Source organism: Sciurus carolinensis, chromosome 12 (assembly GCF_902686445.1).
Source record: "Sciurus carolinensis chromosome 12, mSciCar1.2, whole genome shotgun sequence".
Taxonomy (NCBI): domain Eukaryota; kingdom Metazoa; phylum Chordata; class Mammalia; order Rodentia; family Sciuridae; genus Sciurus; species Sciurus carolinensis.
In genome coordinates, this window is record NC_062224.1 from 5195514 (window position 1) to 5219950 (window position 24437).

Below are 24437 nucleotides of genomic sequence, written 5' to 3' on the forward strand. Positions count from 1 at the left end.
TTGGTTCGCATCAGGTCTCCACCTCCTCCGTGGTTGAAGGAAAGGAGCTGCCCACTCGAAGCTCCAGTGAAAGTGCCAGAGTCACGGCCAGCCTGGACAGCAGCTCGCACAGGATCATGGCCGTCCACTACGTGCTGGAGGAGAGCAGCGGCTACATGGAGCCCACGCTGCGCATCCTGGCCATCCTGCACACCGTCATCTCGTTCTTCTGCATCATTGGATACTACTGCCTGAAAGTAAGACAGGGGCACAGGGACCTGGGCATGCATGTCTGTGTGTGCGTGTCGGAGACTGGACTGCCGCAGAGCCCCTTCTGAGATGCAGATTATGTGCATGAAGTTAGTTTGGGAACGTGCCGTGAACCCTCACCTATGGCAAGGGCAGGAAGCAGGATGGGGCAGGGAGGGAAGTTGGGCTGAGGTGCAGGTGAGGCTGTGGGAGTTCATCTCTGAGGCTGGGATGCTCCTTTAGGGGTGTCCTGGCCTGGGACACAGGAGCCTGGCCTCTCTGTATCTACCTTGACCAGCCTTTGGCTGCAGGCTGCCTGGGAAGGGACGTCTCGTTGTGACTTTCTTTTACCTGTTGATAATTACTCACGTGGTGGGCAGCTTTACCCACTTGGGCACCCACAGAAAACGCTTACCGTGTCTCATGGTGATGCTCCCGGGCAGGAGGACTCTGCAGACATCCATGAGTCATTTCATTGTTCTGTTACTAGATACATGTCGTTTGCTCTCCTTGGCAGAAATGCTTTACCTAGAAACATAACACAGTTACTTCACCTAGAAACATAACACAGTTTATCCCTAAAGCCCTGCCAAGGGCGTGCTAAGACGTGGTAAACAGAATCCAAGGAGTCTCTGAGTGCTCGGGCTGTCCATTACCTGGACACACCTGGTCATCTTTTCCCAGTGAGACCCCTGTCATTACAGTGCCTTTAGTTCACTGTCCTTTGCCTCTGGTTGTGCTGCTTCCAGAAGACTTTTGAAACACAAGGGCTCAGCATAGGAGGAGAGAGCGTAGTCTTTTCAGTAAATTTCCTTTCCATTTTCCCAATTGTTGTATAGAGCTGCATATTCTTGGGTACTTCCAGAATGTCTGCATCACCCTTGTATCTGCACCCATGTAAGGTCTGTCCACAGGAAAAGATTATAAGTAGATCCTGGAGACATCTGGGCAAACTGACAAAGATTTTTGCTGATGCCAAAATTAAAATTTATCTCTAAATAGCATGTGGACATGCTAAGTATGGAATTATTAAGGAGATTTATCAAATAAAACTCTGCAATTGTTGCTAGCATACATTTTAGAACATTAATAAGATTAATTATTTTACAGTCATTCACATTGATATGTATACATATATGTATATACAAACATGAAATTTTTGCCTAGACACCTTTTTCTCTTTAGAGTAGTACCATTAGTACAAGTATCTATGAGTCCCTATGTGCTTAAAACACATACATATATAAAATATCTATTCTGTCTCATTTTTTCCAAAACTTTCTAGATGTTTCTTTGTGCCTGAAAGTAACTTATTCATTTTCATTCCATTTTTACTTTCCTGAAAGTCCATGGGAAATAATTTTTCCAAAAGCTATTTTGCAAAGATAGTGACCACAGGAGATGCCAGTAAATCTAAACTAATTTTACCATGTTTATTTTTCCTCTGTAGGTCCCGTTGGTTATTTTTAAGCGAGAAAAGGAAGTAGCACGAAAATTGGAATTTGATGGACTTTATATTACGGAGCAGCCTTCAGAAGATGATATTAAAGGCCAGTGGGATAGACTCGTAATCAACACGCAGTGAGTAAAGAATTCTAAGAGACATCTCTGTGCTCAGAAATTTTGAGACATAAAAATACTTTCCTGCAGTTCGTGGAGATTGTCAAAAGTGTAGCACAAGTGAATAGTAGTTATATATTCAGCCAAGAAGACCAAGAGTAAGTGCATGGGCCTCCTGATGGATGCCCTCAATTTTTGCCCTCTGTGTTCCGAGTTCCTTAATCACAAAAAGCTCTGAGGCCATTTCCGCAACACTGATGGGACTTCACATCCATTACCCAGTATCCAGGGAAGTGTGTAGTGGGAAGGTGTCATCCGCAGTGCAGAGTTATCTCACCAAAAGCAGAGAAGCCGAAATTATGCGTTAGGAAAGAGGAGTCACACCACAGGCACAAACATTAAATTTCACACTTTTAATGTATCTGAGTTGTGAACTTTCCATGGGTACCACCAGGGAGCTTCGGATAACCCAGTTCAGTGCTGTGACAAGATGTAAAATGTGAGACAAAGGAACAGACACTTCTCTACTCACTGGTTATTTAGCCTTGTGAAGTCAAGATCCAAACGGCTAGTAGCTGTAAGTCCATTGCAACATGTGATTTTCCACCAGAAAAGTCTTAGTGACAATACTTTTGAGTAGTTCATACTACTCAAGAATGAAATACTTTATTGTGATTAGTTTTGCTTATTCTTTAAAAGCTACACATGTCGTGGGCTCTGAGTTTTTCAGGGGGAATGATTTATTTATGGATTTTATGGGCTTGCTCTAAATGTTAAATGTTTTCTTTAGCAATTCTGTCCCTTAATCATTGATCCCTTTTAGTAAACTCTATCAGCCAAGGTACCTGAGTTGAGTGCTATGCTTAATGTTTCTTTAAGGGTAACTGATAGGAAAGAAACTTTTTTACTTCATAGTTAAAAACATTGACTGATTTCCAGATATTTTAATGTTTAAAGACAATCAACAACAACAGTTTATGTATTGATATGTTATAAACAAATGATAAATATGTTACTTATTAATAAATATGGTTATATTCTCCTCTATTAACATATCAACCCATAACCTTTTTAATGTGATTTACATGTGCATATATTTATATATTAATACTCAAAATAATATTGATGATACTGGTGATAAAGAAAATAAGATGGTAACCTAGTTCACTGTACTTTCATGTGGATAGCAAGATTTATGTTTACTTATTATTTTGTTCATTTCAAATGAGATGCTATTATTTTCCATTTAAAAATGATTTAACTTTTGTGATTTTGTACTTTTTAGGTCATTTCCCAATAACTACTGGGATAAATTTGTTAAAAGAAAGGTAATACTCCTTAGAAGGAATGCATTCTCTATTTTTCTTTAAGTGCAATTCAGATTTGAATTTGATGTGGTTTACATATAGAATGAGATATTGAGGTAAGTTATATCTGCCTGGTAATGTTATTCCAAAGTGGCATTTAAATTGAACATCAATCTTAAAAATAGCACATGAGAAATTTGGACTCTGCAGCTCCGGTATAAATAGACTTTGCTTCGTCCACCCCTCCCCAGACTCAGCTGAATCAGCATGCTCAGTCTGTAGTAGTAACAAGATTTGGTAAGAATTTTCTCTGAAATTGTCTGGAAGAGCTAAGTTGACTCAGAGCTTTTTCTATCTTCCTTAAATTACTTTAAAGATACTTTGAGAAGATAAAGTTGCATTCCTGTGATGCTGGGGGCAGAAGAGGCACTGATGTGGAGTTCAGCCACGACCCCAGCACCTGCAGGAGCTCTGTGGGTGAGGTCATTTCTGCCTCACGCACCACACAAGGCTCAGATGTGGTCCTTTTATCCTGAGCTGGCGTGTGTAACAGGCCCGTGTGTCTGAACCGCTGCCCCTCTTCCTTCTTTCGTGGTACCTGTCTTGATCTTTGAGCTGCTCCAGTTTTCCAGCTGACTCAGGTCACACACAGTTTCCTAGTGAATTCTAGCTCCAGTTTGTACCATGCACAGCAAATGGCCAGGTAGACCCACCAGGAGAAGTGGCCTCTCCCGCTTTGCTTCTACCAGTTCAGTGGCATTTAGAGGGTTGGTGACAACTTATATTCTGTGCTTCGGTGATCATGTCAAAATGTATCCTAATGTTATGTTTAACTAAAAAGAAGCATAAAGTTAAAAAGACTGGCTAACAACTGACCACGGAAAAGCTTCTATTACATCTGAGCAGCGATTCAGAGCTTACACTTAGAATTGAAACGTGAATCAATTGCATCATTTAGCACATTGTGTGTGTGTGTGTGGGGGGGTGTGGATGTGGGTGTGGGTGTGTGTGGGTGTGGGTGTGTGTGGGTGTGGGTGTCTGCACACACTTTCTAGTTGGAAGAAGCAGTGTTTTTTTTATTGTTGTTGTGACTTCTTTGTTTTGTTTTTGATTTGGGGAGATTTTTCTGGTGCAAGTTTATAATTTATAAAAAATTTTAAATAGATAATTTGAGCATTTCCCCTGTCATTTAATGGAATAAGAACGAAGCTTATAAATTTTTAAAGTGAGAATTTCTCTGAAGAAAACTCTACATACACAGTCAAAGAAGTAGCTTGACCTGGCTCAGTCCATTGCTGGCCTCCCTGCTGGACGACACCCCTTCTCCAGGGAGCTGCAGGGAGAATGTCCACCCAGATCTGGCCAGCCAGTTCTTAGCACTGTGAGGATAATGCAGACTGAGTTGTTTTGCCCAAATGGCACACGTCCATAGACTCCTTAGCTACTGCTGTTCTTTTATGTGTTCTTTCAGTTCACCTGCTTGTACCCATTCAGAAAAGCCCATCTTTCATTTTCCACAGCCCTTTCTTTCCATTTCTATTTCTTTCTCCATCTGCGCTAATTCCTCAGTGCTCCCCTTCTCCCTCCCCTTCCTCCCCTCTTCCCTCTTCTCCTGCTTCTCCTGCGCGCCTCTCCCCTGCTTCCCGGCTCCTCCCGCCTTTCTTCTCTGACGTTCCCTGTTCCCTCCATCTTCACCGTGTGGGACTCCAGTGAGCGGTTCATGGGCTTCAGGCTGGGGAGCACCATCACAGAGCTGGGGCTACTGAGCTCCAGGGGGAGCTGTGAGCCATGTCCAAGTGCAAGTCCCAAAACAAGGACAGGGAAAGTCAGGCAGTGGTGATGCAGGAGCCACGTCAGGACCCTGAGGCAGTGTTAGGCATGACGGTGCAAAGGCCACAGCACCTGCACCAGGAAGGAATTCACCAGGAGTCGAGAACTGAGAACGAGGACAGATGGGACATGAGAGGTCCTGAGGGGTCACTGTCAGGACCCTCAGGGGGGGCAGGTGGGACAGGGACTTTGGTTAGAGGGAGTGGCTGGGATCGAGACTGACAGCAGACCTTTGGCTGGGTGTGGGGCCCTGCCTGGGTGCTGCCGGTCCCATCTGTTGCTAAGGCGAGCACCTTATGTTAAGTTTTATGGGGCAGCTGATCTACAGAATGGGATGCTGATAGCAAGCGACTTTCACATTGTGGCAGTCATGTGAGATAAAGGGTAGAACTTTCAGATCGTGGCAGTTGCCTGGAACGAGGCAAAATTCCTGCCACAGAGTGTTTGGTGAAGGTTACTTTCCTTACATTTCCTTCCACCTCTTCCCTTTTCTCCAGTCCACCGTCCTCCCTTGGTGGGCCTCCTGCTGTGGAATGGGGCGTCTCGTTCCTCAGACAGGTAGTGTAAAGTGCCATAGGTTTGCTTAGGCCTTTAGCAGAGTCACACAGAGGGCTGACGACTAGGTGTCCCTGTGGTCTTCAGGATGCGGCAGATACGGAGGAAGTCTGAAAACTGTCAGACGCGCGCTTGATGATGTTACTGAATGGTTTCCGCCAATAAAGTGCTTCTTCCCTGACCCCAGGTTATGGATAAATATGGCGAGTTCTATGGTCGAGACAGAATCAGCGAGTTACTGGGCATGGACAAGGCCGCACTGGACTTCAGTGACGCCAGAGAGAAGAAGAAGCCAAAGAAAGACAGCTCCTTGTCAGCCGTGTGAGTGCAGCGTCCACCCTGCCACGGGGGAGGGGCTGGGAGGGGCACGGTACCCTGGCCACCCTCTCAGAGGAGCAGGCAGAGGAGGACGGGGCACCTGTGGAGTCAACGGTCACGCTCTGGGTATTGGAGCTCTGGAAGGATGGGATATTTTTCTATTAATTTTTGAGGGTGCCTTTTTTCTTATTTAGAAAAACAGAATATTCATGTTCTTAATTTAAATTGCCTTTCCTAACCTTAAACGCCCCTTAAGTCAAACATATGCAAAAGCATAATAGGTAACTGTTTTCTGTTCTTCTTGTTTGAAAAGTAGTTGATTTTCCTGATTTAGAGACAGAGATTGTATAGCCCTTTTATTTAAAAAACTCAAAGTTCATATTCTTTTATTGTAATTATTGCATCTTTTTTAAATAGCAAAGCATTAGTATGCCAAAAAGACTTTATCATACTATTACTTGGAAAGCTTACTTCAAAATGAAGTGTTCTTTGTATAGTATTCTCATGGAATAATATTATAACTCGAAGTATATAAGCCAGTTGAATTGGTTTCCCCCAAGACTCAACCCCTCTCTCTCTTTCTCTTTCTTTCTCTCTCACTCTCTCTCTGCTTCTCTCTCTCTGTCTCACTCTCTCATACACACATACATACACACACACACAAATATATGAGGTCTGAGTGTATGTATATCTATTTAGCAAATTTATTAAGTGAATTTCTGGAATGAAAGGAAAGCATACATGCTTTTAAAACGTAAACTCTTATTGTCTCCACTTAACAATTTTTTTGGGAAAAAAGCCATATCCGTTCGTGTGTGTGTGTGTGTGTGTGTGTGTGTGTGTGCACACATGGGCACCTGCTTTGACTGAGCCCAGAACTCTGCCACCAAGCCACACCCTAGCCCATTCTTCCTTTCCTGTGTATTTATGGTCTCAGTCAATGAGGGAAGTGATGATCGCTTTGAAAACAAATATTTATGGTTCTGTAGGGAAATATTATTTTTTTCTCAGATAAATATTTCAGCTAGCATTAAATAGATTTCACCTGACCTAGTTCATTGGTTGTGTGTTTTTTATGTCAAAAAAATAATATGAACTCCATTGAAAAGTGATCAGCAAATATGCAATAGAAATGTGACCTTAGACCCAGAATATTACCTGGGAGGGCAAATGTGGCACTTAAAGACATGTCACTCTGTGTCAAATGAAAGGCAGGCCCTTGGGGTGAAAGGCCCTTTGTTAGACTGTCGTGTGGTGCGACGCAGGCCTTCCCACACCACTGAAATCCTGTGGAGGGTTAAACGGCTTTACTGAACCATGCACTTTCCATGGGTCACCTTTGTGACTCCAAAACAAACAAACAAACAAAAACAAAGAAATGGAAAGTTTTAGATCATTTTTTCCTATGAATGAATAGTTTTTACATTCATGAAATTTTCCCATGCTTTTACATAATAAATGGTTTCAGATTCAACCTTTAGCAAATATCAGGCAATTAATAAGGCATTGATTAACACCTTTAAATACGGATCGTAAAATCGGAATAGAGCTCATAAGTCATAGACATTATTAGGAAAAAAGATTTACGTGTACTGTCTCTAAAGCATGTAGAAGGCCAAGTTTTAAGAGCTCACCTGGTTTTTATGTGAGGGCTGCCGTAACATGAATGTCCACCAGAGGCTCCACGTCTGCATTGCTGCATCAAACACGTGCAGCAGGTTTGGCGTGTGCACGCTGGAGTAAGTGGCTGGCTTCCTCCTGGGTGTAGAATGGCTGCCAGGAGCCAGAGAGCTGCACATTTCTTTATCCATGCATTCCCGGGGGAGGCGGGGAGCTGGGACCTCAAAACCATCGAACAGCCCCCAGCTTCTAACTACAGTTCACCAAGAACCCAGGCCTGTGCCCAGGGAAGGCCTTGCCTGCGTGGCCAGGGTCAGCCTTGGTCAGCATGGCTGCTCGCGTCCTGCACCCCAGTGGGGCAGGGCACTGAGTGATGGTGGCAGCAAATGCGCCACGCAGCGTGGCAGGCGGAGAATACCAACCATGACCAAAGTTTCTAAAGGAAGCTGGAAAGTGGTATGCAAAGTGCAGACCTCCTGGTAGAAACCTCAGCTTTGCTCTGGGTTGCTCTCCTGGAAGCGGCTGCTCTTACACACGGCCCCGCTCTTCCCATTCCAGCTCTTCCTTTGTTTTGTTTTGTTTTTATTATTTATCCATTTTCACAGACTGCATTTTGATGCATTGTACACAAATGGGGTACATCTTTTCATTTCCGTGGTTGTGCACGATGTAGATTCACACCATTCGTGTAATCGTACATAGTGTAATGATGCCTGTCTCACTCTACCATTTTTCATACCCACCTTCCTCTCATTTCCCTCTACATAATCTAAAGTTCCTCCATTCTTCTCCCACCTCCCACCCGCCCCCGACCCTCATTAGATATCATCCACTTAAATTATTCATGTATGAGAACCTATTTTAAATATTCATGGAACTTTTTTTTTTTTTTTTTTTTTTTTTTTTTTTTTTTGGTGCTGGGGATTGAACCCAGGGCCTTGTGCTTGCAAGGCAAGCACTTTACCAACTGAGCTATCTCCCCAGGCCTCATGGAACGTTTTAAAAAGGCTCCTATAATAATAAAATTAATTGTGATGCAAAGGTAACTTCATTTCCTCAAACTTGCTGAGCTAAGGTAAACAAAACCTTCACCCTTAGAGGACAAATTCTCCTATGTCAGCTTTGATGAGTGACTGCTTGTCATCACACAGATAAGTGGGCTGAAGTAGAGGAAGGGATTCCAGAAGTTCAGATTCCAACGTTCAGGCTAGAGGGGCGGTGAGAAAGTAGACTGCCCCATTATGCTCTGTTGGATCCTTTCACATCCCAACATGTCAATCACCTGGGCCTGGATGGTGAAAGGCTGACAAAGTTATCAGAAATTCTAGCCCATCAATTAGGGGTAAGTCTGAAAAATTAGAAAAAAACCCAAGCATATTTAATTATGTCTTCGATCCACAAAGATTATGAATGTCAGACTTACTCATTTGATGTTTACTTCCTGAGAGATGGTTATCATGTGAGATGCTGTGCTCAGGGCCGGGAGTTCAGAGCCAGTGAGACACATCCACACATGCTCTCCTGCTCCTTCAGCACCTTGGAGATGCTGGGTCCCAGGGGAGGGGCCTTGTTCCTGCCTGAATGGAAACAGAAACAGAGAAGGCAATGTTAGCGGAAACGAAAGGAAGTAACACAGCACAAAACCGGTTTCATTTACAAAATGAATATAGCTGTGAAATAAGTGTGCACATGTCCACAAGTTTTTATTATTTGAACCAAAAAAAAAAATCACTGTTGGAATGTAATTATAAGTGAGTCATGGAGGTTAGTGAGGAAACTTGAAGTATATACATTGGGCAGTTGAGTATAGTGTTCAGGATTAAATGTCATGTATAAAGTGACGTTAGCTTATATTTAATGTAGGAAAGGAAAAGTGAAGAAGAAAAGCTATTCTTAAGTAGCAGAAGGTGAAGTGGTGATTCATTTGGGAATAGGAAAAATGTGAGCATTTCAGAATAATCTTAGTGAAGTAATATGTGGTATTGAATTTTTTTTCATTATCTTTTTTTGACTGTGAATTTAAAAAAAATTTTTTCATGCATGTATATAGGGTAATAATGTCTGTCTCATTCTACTGTCCTTCCCATCCCCACTGCTTCACCCCTCCCCAACACTCTCCATCCCTCCCCACACTCCGCTCTGCACAATCCAAAATTCTTCCATCCTTCCCTACCTACCCACTACTATGGCATCTACTTATCAGAGAAAACATTCAGCCTTTGGATTTTTGGGATTGGCTTATTTCACTGAGCATAATATTCTCCAGTTCCATCCATTTACCTGCAAATGCCACAATTTCATTCTTCTTTAAGGCTGAGTAATATTCCATTATGTATATGTACCACATTTTCTTTATCCATTCATCTGTTGAAGGACAGATGTTAGGTTGGTTCCATAGTTTTTCTATTGTGAATTGAGCTGCTATAAACATTGATGTGGCTGAGTCACTGTAGTATGCTGGTTTTAAGTCCTTTGGATATAAACTAAGGAGTGGGATAGCTGGGTCAATGGTGGTTCCATTTCAAGTTTTCTTAGGAATCTCCACACTGCTTTCCAGAGTTACCGCACCCATCTGCTATCCCACCAGCAACGTATGAGTGAAACCTTTTTTCCCTCATCTTCCCTAACATTTATTATTGCTTGTATTCTTGATCACTGCCATTCTGACTGGAGTGAGATGAAATCTTAGAGCAGTTTTGTTTTTCTTTCCAAGATCCTCCTGAAGCAGCGTCCCAGGACAGTGGGGTGTCCCAGGAGCAGGTCTCTGCTCTTCCCTTGCCCTGTGCAGGCAGAACCAGCTCCTGGGGGGCGGCCAGGCTGCAGGCTCCTCCACCCTGTGCTTCCTTAGGGCCTCCGTTAATGTTCATCTCCAACTTCCTCTCTTTTGTCTTTCCAGACTGAACTCCATCGATGTGAAGTACCAGATGTGGAAGCTGGGTGTCGTTTTCACCGACAACGTAAGTGCGTGGCAGCACCCGCCTTCTGGTCTGGGATTTCTGCAGATGGAAGGCCAGTGGGTCAGGCATTTATTCAGATACCAGCGTGTTTAATACTGACCACAGCTGGGAGGTCCACAGCCCAGCCCTCATTCCGTTTCTTCCAAAGGCTAAAAGGTTAAAGGGCAAAGGTATTTCCATAAGGGAAAGAGACCGAGATGCAGCTCACCTATATGCTCTTTCAGGTTTTAGTGGAACAGCCGTATACTCCAAAGGTCAGGGATGTTAAGTTAAAAAAAACATAAAAATTCAAAAAATGAAGTGTGCTAAATTTAAACTTTCCTCAAACTGAGTACATTAAGTTATTATGTTCCTTTTCTTGACTAAATCCTTCTTTTATGAAAGAATCTTTGGACACAGACGATAGAGCCCAAGTGTGTATTCAAATATAATCAAAAAAATTAACTATTACTAAAAGCCACCAGTTATCCCCAAATTCACCCTTAGTGTTAGCACCGACTTCCAGGGCACATGTTAGTTCCTTCCTCCTCTCTCAGGGCCTGTGACACACTCCACATTTCCCTCCCTCTCTCCTTGTCCCTGCCTGCCCCCGCCATGGCCCAGGACGCTGGGTGTCTCCTGAGAGCTCAGGATCCTGTCTGTGGATATCTTCCCGAACCGACGCTGTTAGTGTGCTGTCTTGCCAGTCGTTTCTTGTCTCATAATGGAAACTTAGGATGGAAAGGGTCCATGTCAGCTGCAGCTCCAAGTCGGCCTTTCCCTCTCAGTTACCCGTCCAGCCTGGCCAGCTTCCGCCTCCCGGGGTTGGTCTGTCCAACCACAGCGCTTGCATAGCCCGCTTTGCCCAGGTGGCCCTGTCCGCGGTACTCACCTTGCTGTGGTGCTTTCCTGTCCTCTAGAGAATTCGGGCCTGGGCAGATGGTCAAGGAAGTCTGAGAACCTCGAGCCTCATGGGCTGCAGCTTTGCAGCTTCCGCTTGGCCGGTCACTTCTCCCTGTGCTGAGCCTTCGGTCATAGAGTTTCTCTCTGAAACACAGCCAGGGTTGCCAGATGAAGCATGGGATTCCCAGTGACATTTAACATAAGCAAAAAGGAATGATGTTTAGCACGTATGTCCCAAATACTGCCTGGGACACACTTACACTCAAAATTATTTATTCTTTATTTCTTGTTGAAATTTGACTGGCATCCCATGCACAGAATCCACATACCCAGTCAAGTTCAGCTTGTCACTTACTTAGGTCTCCTTAGGCCCAAACCTGTCCTTTGTCCTCAACCTCTGCTAGATGCCTCCGTCTCAAGTCCCACAGAAATACGTCATCTTCCCTCTCCTGCACTGTCCCCCATCCATGGTTTTTGCTTTCTGTTGGTATTTTTGTTCCTGTTACTCAAATGATAAAACTTTAGCTTGGACTCTGCCTTTTCCTTTTCCCTCCATCACCTGCCTCTGTCCATTTGTTTCGTCTCGCCTTGTTCCCGTCCCTGTCCTCTGTAATTCTCCCTCCCAGCCTTGCCATCTGGGCTGCTCCTGGTGATGCTCATAACCTCAGTCTGGGACTTGTCCCATCATCTCCTAATTCATTGGCTCTATATCTTCCAACATTTTTAGACAAGCTTGCCCTGAATGAGCTCACTTTCCTCTGCTGGAAGCTGGGCCTTAGGGTGCCTGTTTGTCAGGGATCTTGCTAGAATAAAAGGAGAGACTTGCATGCAAAAATGTGGAACTATAACTAGCACTTAGTACATGCTCAAGAAATTTTCCCACAGTGCCACTTTCCACACACCACTGTCCTGCTCATGATACTCCCGTGTCTCCCAAAGCCTGTGAGACCTGCCCGTGTGCCTACCTTGGCCTCTGGGCCTCCACTGCTTCTACTTTTCCTGCCTGATCACCCAACACAGGAACCCAGCACTCAGACCCACTTCCTTTCCAGGCAGACTCATTGTGCAGCCTCATCTCAGCACCTCGTACAATGTCACTTCCTTTTCTTCCACTCGACCTCTGGCTTCAGTCTCACGTTGCCCGTGAAATCTCCTACACCACCCAGTCCCTTTCTTCTTTCTTTTTCTATCAAAGATTAAGATATGTTACCGTCAAAGCAAAGGTTTTTATCCCTTCCCAAAAGTTTCCCACTGGCAAGACCCGCCTTATGCGCAAAAAAAGTGAAAGCAACGGCAGGATTCCTATTCTGCTTCATGCCCTGTCCCCTAAAACATGTATACATGTTCTAGTCTCATGAAGTCAGCTATCTACGTTAGTTTTAATCCTGGAGATTTCTGCACATATCACTGGTTGTGTTACTGGTCTTACCGTGGTTTTCCGTGACATCAAGTAGTATTTTGTTTTTTTCCTGGGCTTGTCTTAGTTCATGCTAAACCAAGATGCTTCGTTAATAAAACTCCTCATACGATCTCCTGTAACTACTAGGCCTCAACAAACACTGATTTGTGTGAGAATAAATAAAAAAGGAGGGGCAGGAAAGCAGAGGAGAAGTTGGTTGGTTCTTTGGTTGACTATGGGACAACCTGGGGACAGTTTTGCCCCCCAGGTGACATTTGGCAGTGTCACAACTGGGTGCTGTTGGCATCTAATAATGCACATGGCAGCCTCCTCAGCAACGGGGGGTTCAAAATAGCACTCATGCTGAGGTTGAGGAGCCCCATTACCAAGTTGTAAGTCAACGAATTGCTCTCCATGGGAGGATGAGTAGGAAAAGTCCTTCAGTGACATTGAACCTGCCGGAACAAACTCACTAATAAAACACACGAAGGGCTGGTACCGTTGGTCAGGGTTATAAGATGCTGGCCTAGGAATCCTGGGCAGGTGGAGGGATTGCAATGGGGTGACGTCAGAGTAGCTCTGACTGTGGGTGCACCTTCCACCTTCTGATGCCCCCCCTCCCGTTTCTCTCACTAGTCCTTCCTCTACCTCGCCTGGTATATGACCATGTCTGTTCTCGGACACTATAACAACTTTTTTTTTGCCGCCCATCTTCTGGACATTGCTATGGGATTCAAGACCTTAAGAACCATCTTGTCATCAGTGACTCACAATGGCAAACAGGTAAGAGTTCATCGTTTTCTTCCCCTTGCAGAAAGTAAAAAAGCAACAGGTAACGTCAACAAAACTCCAGTGAACCCTTGCTGACAATTTACTGTAGAGCTGCCCAGAACTGCATTCAGGCCTTGGCTTGATCGCTTAGCCGTGTCACCTTGGATGAATTAGTGAACGTTTCTAAATCTCAACCCTCTTATTTCCCGGAATGAAAATAGTAGAAGTACTTCCCTTATTGGAGTTTTGCAAAATTAAATAAAAACAAAGAGGACTTAGCACAGCGGATGGTAAACACTGAAGAGCTAGTTCCTCTTTGGCCCGTCATGTGGCTCCTGTGATCCCCCAGGGCACCCCAGCCTGTGGCAGCACCCCGATGCACTGCTCGTATCAGTAATAGAACACGAGATGCTTAATGAACTGGGACATGTTGAGCCTGGGTGTCCGTGCACACTTTTCTCTCCCTTTAACTTGAACCACAGAAAAGGAGTGTTCCATTCTTGACCTGGAGGAAGCGGGTCTGGGTTCAGATCATCGGCTTGTGGCACCCAGTTGTTCCGAGTTAAAACTTTCCATTATTCTGCAGCAAGTTGCAGAAGCGTGCATGTTTCACTCATTCGCTGTTTCTCAAGTGTCCACCGGGAGGAAACACTTTTTCTGTTATTTATTTGGATTATCAGAGTCCTTTTCCAGAGTCTTCTAGCCCAGCACATTAAAAAAAAAAACATGTCTCTCCAAAACACTTGAACTGGGTCCACAGCGGCTCCCTCATCGAGATGCTTCGTTCTCTAGCTCCAGTAGGTGGTTCTTCCCATGTCACTCTGGGTTCTGAATGGGACTGGTATGCATGGCAAGCGCAGTGACAGTTCTGCTGTGCCTATTGCTGGCCAGCACGTGGTACCGAGCTCCAGTGCAGGTTCAGAGCTGGGCACTCGCAGCCTAATGTCTCCTACACAAAGGGCCGCTGCCGCTTTGAATCAACTTCCAAGCTTTTGGGGGGATTATGGCTCATCCCCTTGGGTGTCAAATTTTCATTGGCAGAAGTACAGAGAGCTTAAAATCCTAAGAGTGAAACTGTGCACAAATTTACAGTGCCATTGTGCTTCACTTATAGAAATGAACTAAGGCTTCTATCAGAGTAACATGCTTCCTAGAGATAATAGTAAAGTGAATTTGTAGACAGTAAATACACAGTTACAGTCAAGAATGTAGGGTTGTATTGTAACCAGAGAGAGGACAAATAAAGGTAGTATCTTACTATGTTCAGAATTTCTGTGATATAACCAGAAATACACCGCCATCAAGTTGAAGAGTCACATTTTCAACACCGTATGCATATTCCCTGAAAGGTATCTGTAGCTGTAAAACTGGATAGTTTGGAATGAGAGACTACCTAAAGCTGAAAGAAGGCCTTTTAAACTGTGGCACTTCATTACACGTTGAGAAAACTAGCCTGCAGAACAGCTGTGGCCATTAGCCGTGGTATCTTTTCACTTTGATCTTTGGTTTATGTTTACAAAGCAAGACCTCTTGGCTTTATTTTTTTAAATATTTGCTCCATGCAGTCTTACCAGTGGTGTTCCCAAGTTTGGGAGGCAACAGGACTTCCTGCTTAGTTCTAGAACATGACTGAAAGAGAAAAATAACTCGGAACCCCTCTTACTGTCCTAGCAAAAACAAGATGGGCTTCATTGGGAATGTGGACCATTCACAGAAATATGATCTCATAAAAAGAGGGAAAGTACTCCATGTAGCTTCTGCTCCCAAGATTCAGAGGCTAGAGAACTGAGCGCTTTGAGCTGCTTACTGACATCGTCACCTCTATCTAGACATGAAGCTAAGTTATAATCGGTCCTACTCCAGCTGTCCCGGCCTTTGTAAGCTAGGTGGGCAGGCAGGTTTTGCATGCAGCAGCGTTACCACCCGATAAAGTGGGCATGTGAATGCATCTCACCACGGGGACTAAGGAAGGGGAGAAGGAAGAGTAACAGGTGGGCAAAGCCAGCGGGGTCCTCCCAGCCAGACGCCCAGCGTGCCAGTCACGTTCCGTTTTCTGATTCCTGTTCAATGCCACGTTGCTTTCCAGCTCGTGTTAACTGTGGGCTTATTGGCTGTGGTCGTGTACCTATATACTGTGGTGGCGTTCAATTTTTTCCGAAAATTCTACAATAAGAGTGAAGATGGTGATACGCCGGATATGAAATGTGACGACATGCTAACGGTGAGTTCGTAAGCTCTGACCTGCTTGAAAGAAAAAATCATCCCACTTCTTCCACCTGATACTCAAGGATTCTCACCCTGACAGTACAGAAGAAGAAACACTGTACACAGTAGAAAGTTGATTGACTTTTTGGAGAAAACAATTTTCATGTTCAGCTGAACATAAAGGACCATTTCTGCCGATTTCCACTACGCTGCCCGGCCTGGCCGTTGGTGGACTTGCTGAGTGACCTGGTTAGAGCTGAGGGCAGGGCCTGCCGGCTTGGTCTCATGCGGTCCAGGACCATAGCTGAAGTGTTTCTTTCCTGGAGAACAAGTCGAAGCCATAGTTTCCCCTTTGCCTTTCTGACTTAAACTGAAGTTGCTAAAACCCCGAGATATGTCTCTGAATGGAATCTGCTACTTTTTCCTTTTCTTTGAGTATCTTGGTTTAAATTGACTATTTGGTCTTAATTTCCAAAATCGGTAGCCGTTCAGGCATTCACGCTATTTTTCGTTGCTCTTCCTTAGCCTGCCCCTCTGCTGGTGGTGCATCAGAAATTATGCGATGTGAGCTCTTAGGTCAGTAAGAGGGAAACAAGACAAAGGCTGCTCTGCTAGATGGAAGGAGATGGATCCTTCCATTAGCCCCTGGTTGAAATATCTTCATAATTGGCATTGTGGGTATAATGATACTAAAGTTATTCTAGAAAAAGTATATGCCCCAAAAGAGTGATAGGAGAGAAATAGCAATACAAAGTAGACTGACAGGACCATTTTTCACTGGAGAATGACAAATCGGTGGAACAGAATAGAAAGTTTTAAAACAGATACAAATACTCATGGAAATTAAAATATGATAAAGGTGACCTTTGCAACTTGAAAATGAAAAGTAATTCCATAAATGGTATTGGCACCATGGGACCAGCTGCTGGGGAGAAGTGACAAAAAAGTACATCAACCTCACTCTTTAAATCAGGAACAGGACAGGTTTGACTCCTTAAAATAATAATCATCTTTAAATAAGGAAAGGTGTGTCCAAGAATGATGTAAAATCTGGGATCCATGAATGCTAAAAATTAGTTGAAAAAAAGAACAACTGTAAACAGAGTCTCAAATACCAATGATAAACTGGCAAAAAATACATTCCGTGCCAAAACACAGGACCAGTTTCCTTCATTTGCAAATTCCTTATCACATCATTAAGAAGACATAAGCCAGGAGAAAAAAAAATGGCAAATGTCATGAGCAGGCAATTTGGAGTAAAATAAATTCCATGGGCTTGTAATTTATTGCTTTTAGTGTGATTTGGAAAGAGAAATATAAGATCATGGAAAAGAAAGAAACCACTTAATTGGTAAAAGTAGAACTCATTGAAAACCTTTCTTCTTCAATACATCCTTTTCTACAATAAAGTACTGCAGTTCTTTTATTTGTAAAAAAAAAAAAAAGAAAGAAAAGATGCTAAACCCCTATCACAATGAAAGAAATATAAATCGAAACAATGAAAACCCACTTTTTATCCATTAAACTTGAAAAGTTTCGGAGTTTGCCGACCCTCAGTTGGTGAATTGATGGGGAAACCAGCACTTTCATGAGTCCCACTGGGAACTGGGATCGCTGCCACAATTTTAGAGAAATTTTGCTGTATCTGTCAAATTTTCCAGGACACGTATCCTTTGACTTGCCAGTGTTGCTGCTGGTAATTTACCTAAAGGTTTCTTCACAAATACTCCTTTATGTGTCCAAGGACATTAGCTACTCTCACATATTAGAAATAATCTAAATTATCAATTGAGCCCTGATGAAATCAGTATGGTAGATTCATCAAAAGCATGTAACTATTTAAAAATCTGTGCGCTGAGAGGGAGAGACATACTGATGACATTGAAGACCCCCTGAGAGGAGGCACTGAGATTTGGACCACAAAGCAGGAGAGAGGGAGAGATGTGTCCTCTTCATTTTATATACTTTTTCCCCTTGAGTTGTGATCATTTCTAACCAAATTCATCATTTCTTTTATTTTAGAAGTCTAAGACTTTCCCCCATCACTGCCACATTATAAAAGAGAGCTTAATTCAATTCTTCTCAATATAATCACCATCTACAGGGGTAGATTTCCTGCCAGGGGGGTGGGGCAGGGCATCCAGGAAGCCGAGTGGGGGGACTAAGAGGACACTCTTAATTCTCCCAAATTTCATATCCTTATTACCACCCTGAAGATGTTCTACGTATGACATTGTGATGTCCCTGTGCCAGTCACCTACTTAGGATAGTCGTGGACATTCTTCCAAGACTCAGTTGCTCAAAAGGAAGAAATGCCGTCCCGGGTTAGGGTTCATGACCTGGACCTGAGTGTTCATCAAGTGCTTGCACAGGACTCCCTGTAAGTAGGTAATGCGCCACGAGTTGTCCCACGGCTGGGACCTCCCCACACTTATGTGCAGGAGGTGCTGTTACTGTGCCCCTTCTACAGATGAGACTGAGCTCCTGAGAGCTGGAGCAGCTTGCCACAGGCCACTCGGTTAGGAAGGGTCACCTTCAGCCATTGCTCTGCCACGTGCTATCAATTGCTATTTTTGTGCCAGACGTTGGTTGAGGACAAGGTCTGACGAGTAAGCAGCACCCCTGCCCTCAAGGGACCCGCATGAGAACACCTTTGTGGAGATTCCACTAAGCTCCTTCGTCTTCTAAGAAGATCTTCCAAGGACAGCATGCCCCAGAAAATTCCAAGTTTTGGGAAACCTTGCAGAGTAACCTGATCTGCAATACTGGTGGGCGGGGGGCTGGTGATCTCAGATGGTGACACTGAGCGATGGTGTTAGGTGGGGGGATGATCTGCCACCCTGGCTCTTCTTTCCATGCCCGAGTGAGCCCTCAGCACCAGCCTGGTCGCCCTGCCCTGGCTCGGCCGCACTCCACCCGGGTAAGCCTCGCGGAGCTTCCTTACAGGACTCTGTTTTCTCCGTGGTTCTCAGGATGCGTTTCCATCATTGCTGTTAATATTGCTTGGGAAGACGATGGCCTTCACCCCTTGCTTTTGGCCAGTCTCACAGGACCCAAATACAGAAGCTGGAGGATTTGTCTCTTTGTAACCATGAGGAAGCATGCGTCTTGATGGTTTGAACAATAAACGTAGCTGGGGCCTTGGTTCTCTTGTGTTCCAGGGCTTTCTGAGAGTCTGTGACTGAGGCTGCCTGGCCCAGGTCCGTTGCAGGGTCTCACATCTCTGAGGGTAGCAATTAGCTTACCATCTTGTCTGGGACAGTGGTGAGGTTGCAGGCTTCATGAGGATATCTCAGCTGTTTCCTTCCTACGAGAGAAAATGCAGTTCCCAGACAATAGCTATGCCTGGGCTCTTAGCCTGTCCAGTCAGGGGTGCTGCTAATCAGGGGAGCCAGGCAGGAATCTGAGGCTTTGCCCAAGCTCATGACCAGCTCCGATTCTTAAAAATTCCCAGTCTTAGGGCCTAAGCTCCCCCTGGCTTCTTACTAACCCGTGTGCCATATCTTCTTTAAAAAGCTGACCCAGTGTGGAGTGTCACTGGTCACCCACCACGGTGCTCTTTCAAAGCAGAGGCTCAGTGTGCCATTCGGCAGGAGAGAAGCAGAACAGGAAATGGTCACATCTGACTGTGATTCAGTTCTCACAATGAAGCCCCTCTTGGTGATGTCTCTTTAGCAGTTCCTTTTCACCAGGATGAGATCTCTGTTCTACAAGAATCTCTGTTTTCTCTTGAGCTGTGGTTCCTCACTCATGTGGCTGCTGGGGCTTCACGTGCATGTCCACCTCCTCTGCAGGAGGGCAGGGCCGGCAGTCCAGGGGGCCTCTCAAGGCTGGTGCTTCCCGCAGCTGCCCTGCCTCACAGCAGGTGGCGCTGTGGCTGCAGTTTTACAACTCCTGGTTCATTGGGGATTTTTTTTTTTACCCCCTGGATTATGGTGTTTTGAGTCTGAGAATCTAATTAAACCAGCAGTGTCCTGATAGAATTTGAACCTTCTTGCCAAGAACGTAGGAGGAGAAAGTGAAAAATGATCTGAAGTCCAGGGGAAAAAGATGGTTGCAGCTGAATAACTGGGGAGACTGAGCGGACCTGTGTAAGGACACTCATCTCTGCAGGACACGAGTCGTGGGCAGCTCTGGTGGTCACCCAGACCCCTGTACTCATGGCTCAGGGAGGACTCCAAGGCCTGAAAAAGACTTTTGGGGAGATGGAGATGGGCGTTAGGTAATCGTCCTAAATGGCCCCAGTTAATCGTTCTCACCCACGTGACCACCTTCTTAGGGAGGAATTGCTCTAATTCTTTTTAGTTTTCTCTCTTCCAGCCTCCCTCCCTCCCTTTTTTGTTCAACATAAAGTCTCAAACATAATTGTCACCTGTCCTCCTGAAGGTGACACATCATGGTCAACCCCAGAACAGATCCATTGGTAGATGAAGAAGAAGAGGTGCAGCATATAAAATCCTGAGAATTAACAGCTGCCTGGTCCCCATCTTTGTGGGATCAGGCACCTTTCTTCCTCATTACTCACGTTTTCTGAAAGAAATTTATCTTTTTTTTTTTCCTCCAAGAATTACATCTTCTCATCTCCAGCTCTTGTTACCAGGCTTGGCTAATTCTTTTTTTTTTTTTTTTTTTTTGGTACTGGGGATCGAACTCAGGGCCTTGCGTTTGCGAGACAAACGCTCTACCAGCTGAGCTATCTCCCCAGCCCCAGGCTTGGCTAATTCTATGAAAAGAAAAGTAGGTGAAGGATTCTCATTTTCAGGAGCAGAAGGATAACTCGGTCGCTGAAAGCCTGGCACCCCTCCCCCGAACGGTGGGTCTTCACCAGGTGCCCCCCCAGGGCGCCACTGCAGCCACCTGTGTGCGGCACCTGGGGTCAACCACGTAGAGAATCGGTACCAAAATCCCACAGGTGAATTGTGTCCCTCATTCTTTTCAAATGTGTTATTTTGTTGAGCCTAAATAATTAAATCCACAAGACCCTGAATCTTCAGCATGGCCACGAGTTTGCCACAGAACCCTGCTAGCATCCCTTGCTTATCGTGCTTGGAATTGCCATAGAAGGGACACGGGTCATGAGAGGCAGGGACACTGCTAGGAAAGGCTGGTTGGGTGGCCAGTGAGAGAGAGGAAAGGAAGGAGACATGCCTTGTTGATGTGGCTGATGTCGCCGTTGACCGGTGATGAGTTCTGCTTCCTCAGGTGTTGAAGTTTGAAGACTAGAGAAGCAGCCAAGGCAAGCATATTAAGCAGGTTTTATTTAAAGGTAATAATACAGACTTCTCCCAGGAGGGAGAAGGGAGCCATGGCTGATGTTCTAGAATCCCCAAAAGTGAGCACACCCTACATCTTTTATAGGCTGAGATCTCTTTTGTTCTCCAGTTCTCTCCCCCATTTTCTCTCCTTCCTACCTAGGTGACTAGGCCTGGTTTTGCAGGTGAGATGGGCAGGGGGAGGGCCAAAGTGGTTCAGCCAGGCAAGGGCCCGGGGGGCATCAATTAGCAGCTCCTTGCCTGCCGTCCTTCATAAGGGCAGGTAAATTTGGTCATCATTGGGCTCCAGAGATCCTTGACATTCCATTCTCCCGGGGGCAGTCTCCAACTACCAGGGGCAGATGGCTTTCATGGCCTCCATTTCCTCTATTCCATGGGATCCCCTATTTCTACACTAACTGCCTGTCCCCAATTCTGGCTTCATAGCCCCAGGTGTAAGTCAGAGTGCCAAATCCTACTCAAGAGCTCACATAGCAGACTGCGGGTACAGCTCACTGGGGGAGCGCTCGCCTACCACATTCAGGGCCCTGGATTCGATCCTCAGCAGGGAAAGATTTCAGGTAGCAAGTTGACACATTCTTTCCTAAAGAAAAGCTCTTTTTGGAAAGCCATTTATAGTCCCAGCGTCTTGGTGAACAGGAGTCGGAGGAGCTAGCTGGTGGTGCTCACTAGCGCCGGCTCACTCAGCTCCAAGCAAGCAGAGCTAGAGAGCTGGGACATTCCAGCGTCTGACCAGAACCGCATCCTCCCTGCTGTTCCCTGAGGGTGCTGGTGTGGGCATCCAGGACCAGAGTTTGCCATAGAGACATGCCAGCCTTCCAGACCAAGGGCAAGTGGATCGCCCGAATTAAACAGGGAGATTCTGAATGCAAAGCGGTGCTGGCGGAGCCAGAGAAACAGGTAAAGCAGCCTGTGCCACTTTATGACCCGGGCACAGGGTGGCCGCAGGCAGAGCTGCCCTTTCCTCTGACCACAGCCGGGCACGTACGGAGACACAGATTTGGAGAACATGTCTTCATTTCTTCTTAGTAAAAATAAGAAATACGTGTGCTAGAAAGAACTGAAACGGTGCTCAGGAATATGCAGTGAAAACAAAATGTCCTCACCCCACAGGTCCCCTGGCAACAGTTTCAGGCATCAGGCTTTGAGAAATCATTGCAAAATCCTGGGGGATTTCTTTTTAAGTGACTTCCTTTAAAATTTCACTTGCAGAGATGGAGCCAGGAGTCCAGAATGTGTGAGCCTCCCAGAGATTCCCGTGTGCAGGTAGGGCCAGGTACCCTCAGACTCCTGCAGCTCTGAGGGGTTGTCCTGGCCTCTCTGGCCCAGAGGCACTGTCCTGGGCTCAGGGTCCCCCTGGGTAGGCATTGCAGGGCCAACCTGGAGATGCTTTCCATTTGCTATGTGCCGGGCTGACAAAACTCTTGTGAACGACACATGTTAAATCCTGCTCATTCGTTCAGGCCTCTGACCCAGGAAGCCTTTTGGCTCCTGTGTCCCTCAGATCCACGAGCTCTTGGTCTCATTCCAGCTAGGAGCACTTTGGTATCTTCCCGTGGCCTGTTCTTTGGCTGCACTTTCTGCTGCTCCAGGTCATCTGAGAATTTGAGGTTCATGGGTTGAGGCCACAGGCCTCCACAAGAAAAACCCATCTCACCCTCATTCATCCACAGATGAGCGTAGCGTCCCTGTCGTGGCCAGGTGTTATTTTAGGCACTGGAGCAGGCGCCAGAGTAGCAGAGCCACTTCTAGTGGAGTGAGACAGACCATCAGGTAAGCTGGTATCCAGGTGTAGAGTTCAGGAAAGACAGCAAGGCTGGAAAGGTCTGGAAGTAGTTGGGCCAGAGACGGTCAGTTCACCGGAAACAGACAGGTCCCCTGAGGGAGAACTGGAAAAGAAAATGGATCAGAGAGCCCAGTCCTGAAGAGAGAGAGGGAGATGGGAAGGACTGGCATGGGAGGCTGAGAAGGAGGCCAGAAAGGGAGCAGAGAGCCGGGAGTGCCACCTGTCACCAACTGAGACGGCATTTCAGGGCCTTTGCCTCTGCGCTGTGGAGGCAGTAAGCAAATGGGCTTTGAATTGTTGGGTGACACGGCAGTGGGGTCAATCAGAGCGTCTGGGACAATCCAAGAAGACCTACCGAGAAAGAACTAAGTTATTCCCAAGAGGATGAGTCGGGGTGGAGTAAGAATGGGAAAGGACACAACAGGGAGAACGTACCAGCAGAGATCGAGAGCCCGGAAGAGTTGACTTGGAGGTGATCTGGGGGAGGCAGGTGTGAAAGAAGCACTTGGAGTGTGAGTGGGGCTGAATTCTGAGCCCGGGATGGGGGGTTGGGGTCTACCGTGAGTGAGGAAGACACTGGATGCTCCCAGCCAGTGGCTGTCAACCCGGCGTGACATGCCCTTTTGTTGTCACCAGGGTCTGGGATGCTGCTGGCATCTTGTGGGTAGAGGTCACAGGATCCTTCTCAAACAGCCTGCCGTGCGTAGGACAGGCCCTGCAGCAGGGAGTTACCCAGCCAAACGCCAGACAGCCCTGCCGGAAGCCACTGCAGGAGCCCTGCTCCCCTGTGCTCGCCAGCAGCCAGCTTTGCCTGCTGCTTTCCTGATTCGGAGTTTAACCAGCGAGCCGCTCTTTCCTCTGCCTCTCCCTCTCTGTCTGTCTTTTTCATGTTGGTGGTTAAAGTAGGAAAGAATCCTGGCCTCCCATTCGTACTCGCTGGGTGAGGGAGAGGGTGAAGTGGAGTCTGAGATTCCAGATTGCTCAGCAGTGCTCTTCACCTCCCCTCGCCTCTGCTGCTGTCATCAAATGACTGGACAATGGACAATGGTCATCAACTGGACAATGCAGTCATATAGTTTTTTCGGGCCCTTCCATGGGATCATCTATGATCCCAAATGTGTTGGTGTCCAAATGCTAATGAAGGGTTTTCGTTATCTGCAAAGTGAGACAGAAGGTGCTAAGCAGAGCACAGAGTGTGGAGTTTTGATGGAAAGACAGTGGCAGGTAGGAGCCAAGCGTTCGCATCACAGTTACCAGGATTAAAGTGCAGAGAGATGGAGCTAGGGTTGTGGCTCTGTGCTAGAGGCTGGCCTAGCATCTGTGGGGCTCTGGGTTCCAGGCTCAGCACCACTTAAAAGTAAATAAGGACATTGTGTGCACCACATAAAAGTAAATAAGGACATTGTGTGCACCACATAAAAGTAAATAAGGGTATTGTGTACATCACATAAAAGTAAATAAGGGTATTGTGTGCATCACATAAAAGTAAATAAGGGTATTGTGTGCATCTACAGCTAAAAAATATACTTAAAAAATGCAGAGAGATGATTTGGAGAAACTTTTTTTTTTCTTTCTCAGAGACCTTTCCTTTCCCTTCCCCTTCCCCCACTTCCCCCTCCCCCTTCCGCTCCCCTCCTCTCCCCTCCCCTTCCCTTTCCCCTCCCCCCCTCCCTTCCCCTCCCTTCCCTTCCCTTCTGTACCAGGGATAGAACCCAGGGGTGCTCAATCACTGAGCCACCTCCCCAG

At 45.8% G+C, this 24437-nt stretch overlaps 1 protein-coding gene across 6 annotated transcripts in view; it reads left to right on the plus strand.

The window, feature by feature from the left end:
- The window catches only part of Ryr2 (ryanodine receptor 2), a 605596-nt gene that overhangs the window by 574224 nt on the left and 6935 nt on the right, over nt 1–24437 (plus strand). For all 6 annotated transcript variants that reach the window (XM_047520965.1, XM_047520967.1, XM_047520968.1 and 3 more), the window contains 7 exons: nt 15–236; nt 1679–1809; nt 3074–3116; nt 5668–5801; nt 10315–10375; nt 13293–13439; nt 15514–15648. In XM_047520965.1, the coding sequence (XP_047376921.1) occupies nt 15–236; nt 1679–1809; nt 3074–3116; nt 5668–5801; nt 10315–10375; nt 13293–13439; nt 15514–15648 (873 nt within the window). The remainder of the gene's footprint in view (nt 1–14; nt 237–1678; nt 1810–3073; nt 3117–5667; nt 5802–10314; nt 10376–13292; nt 13440–15513; nt 15649–24437) is intronic.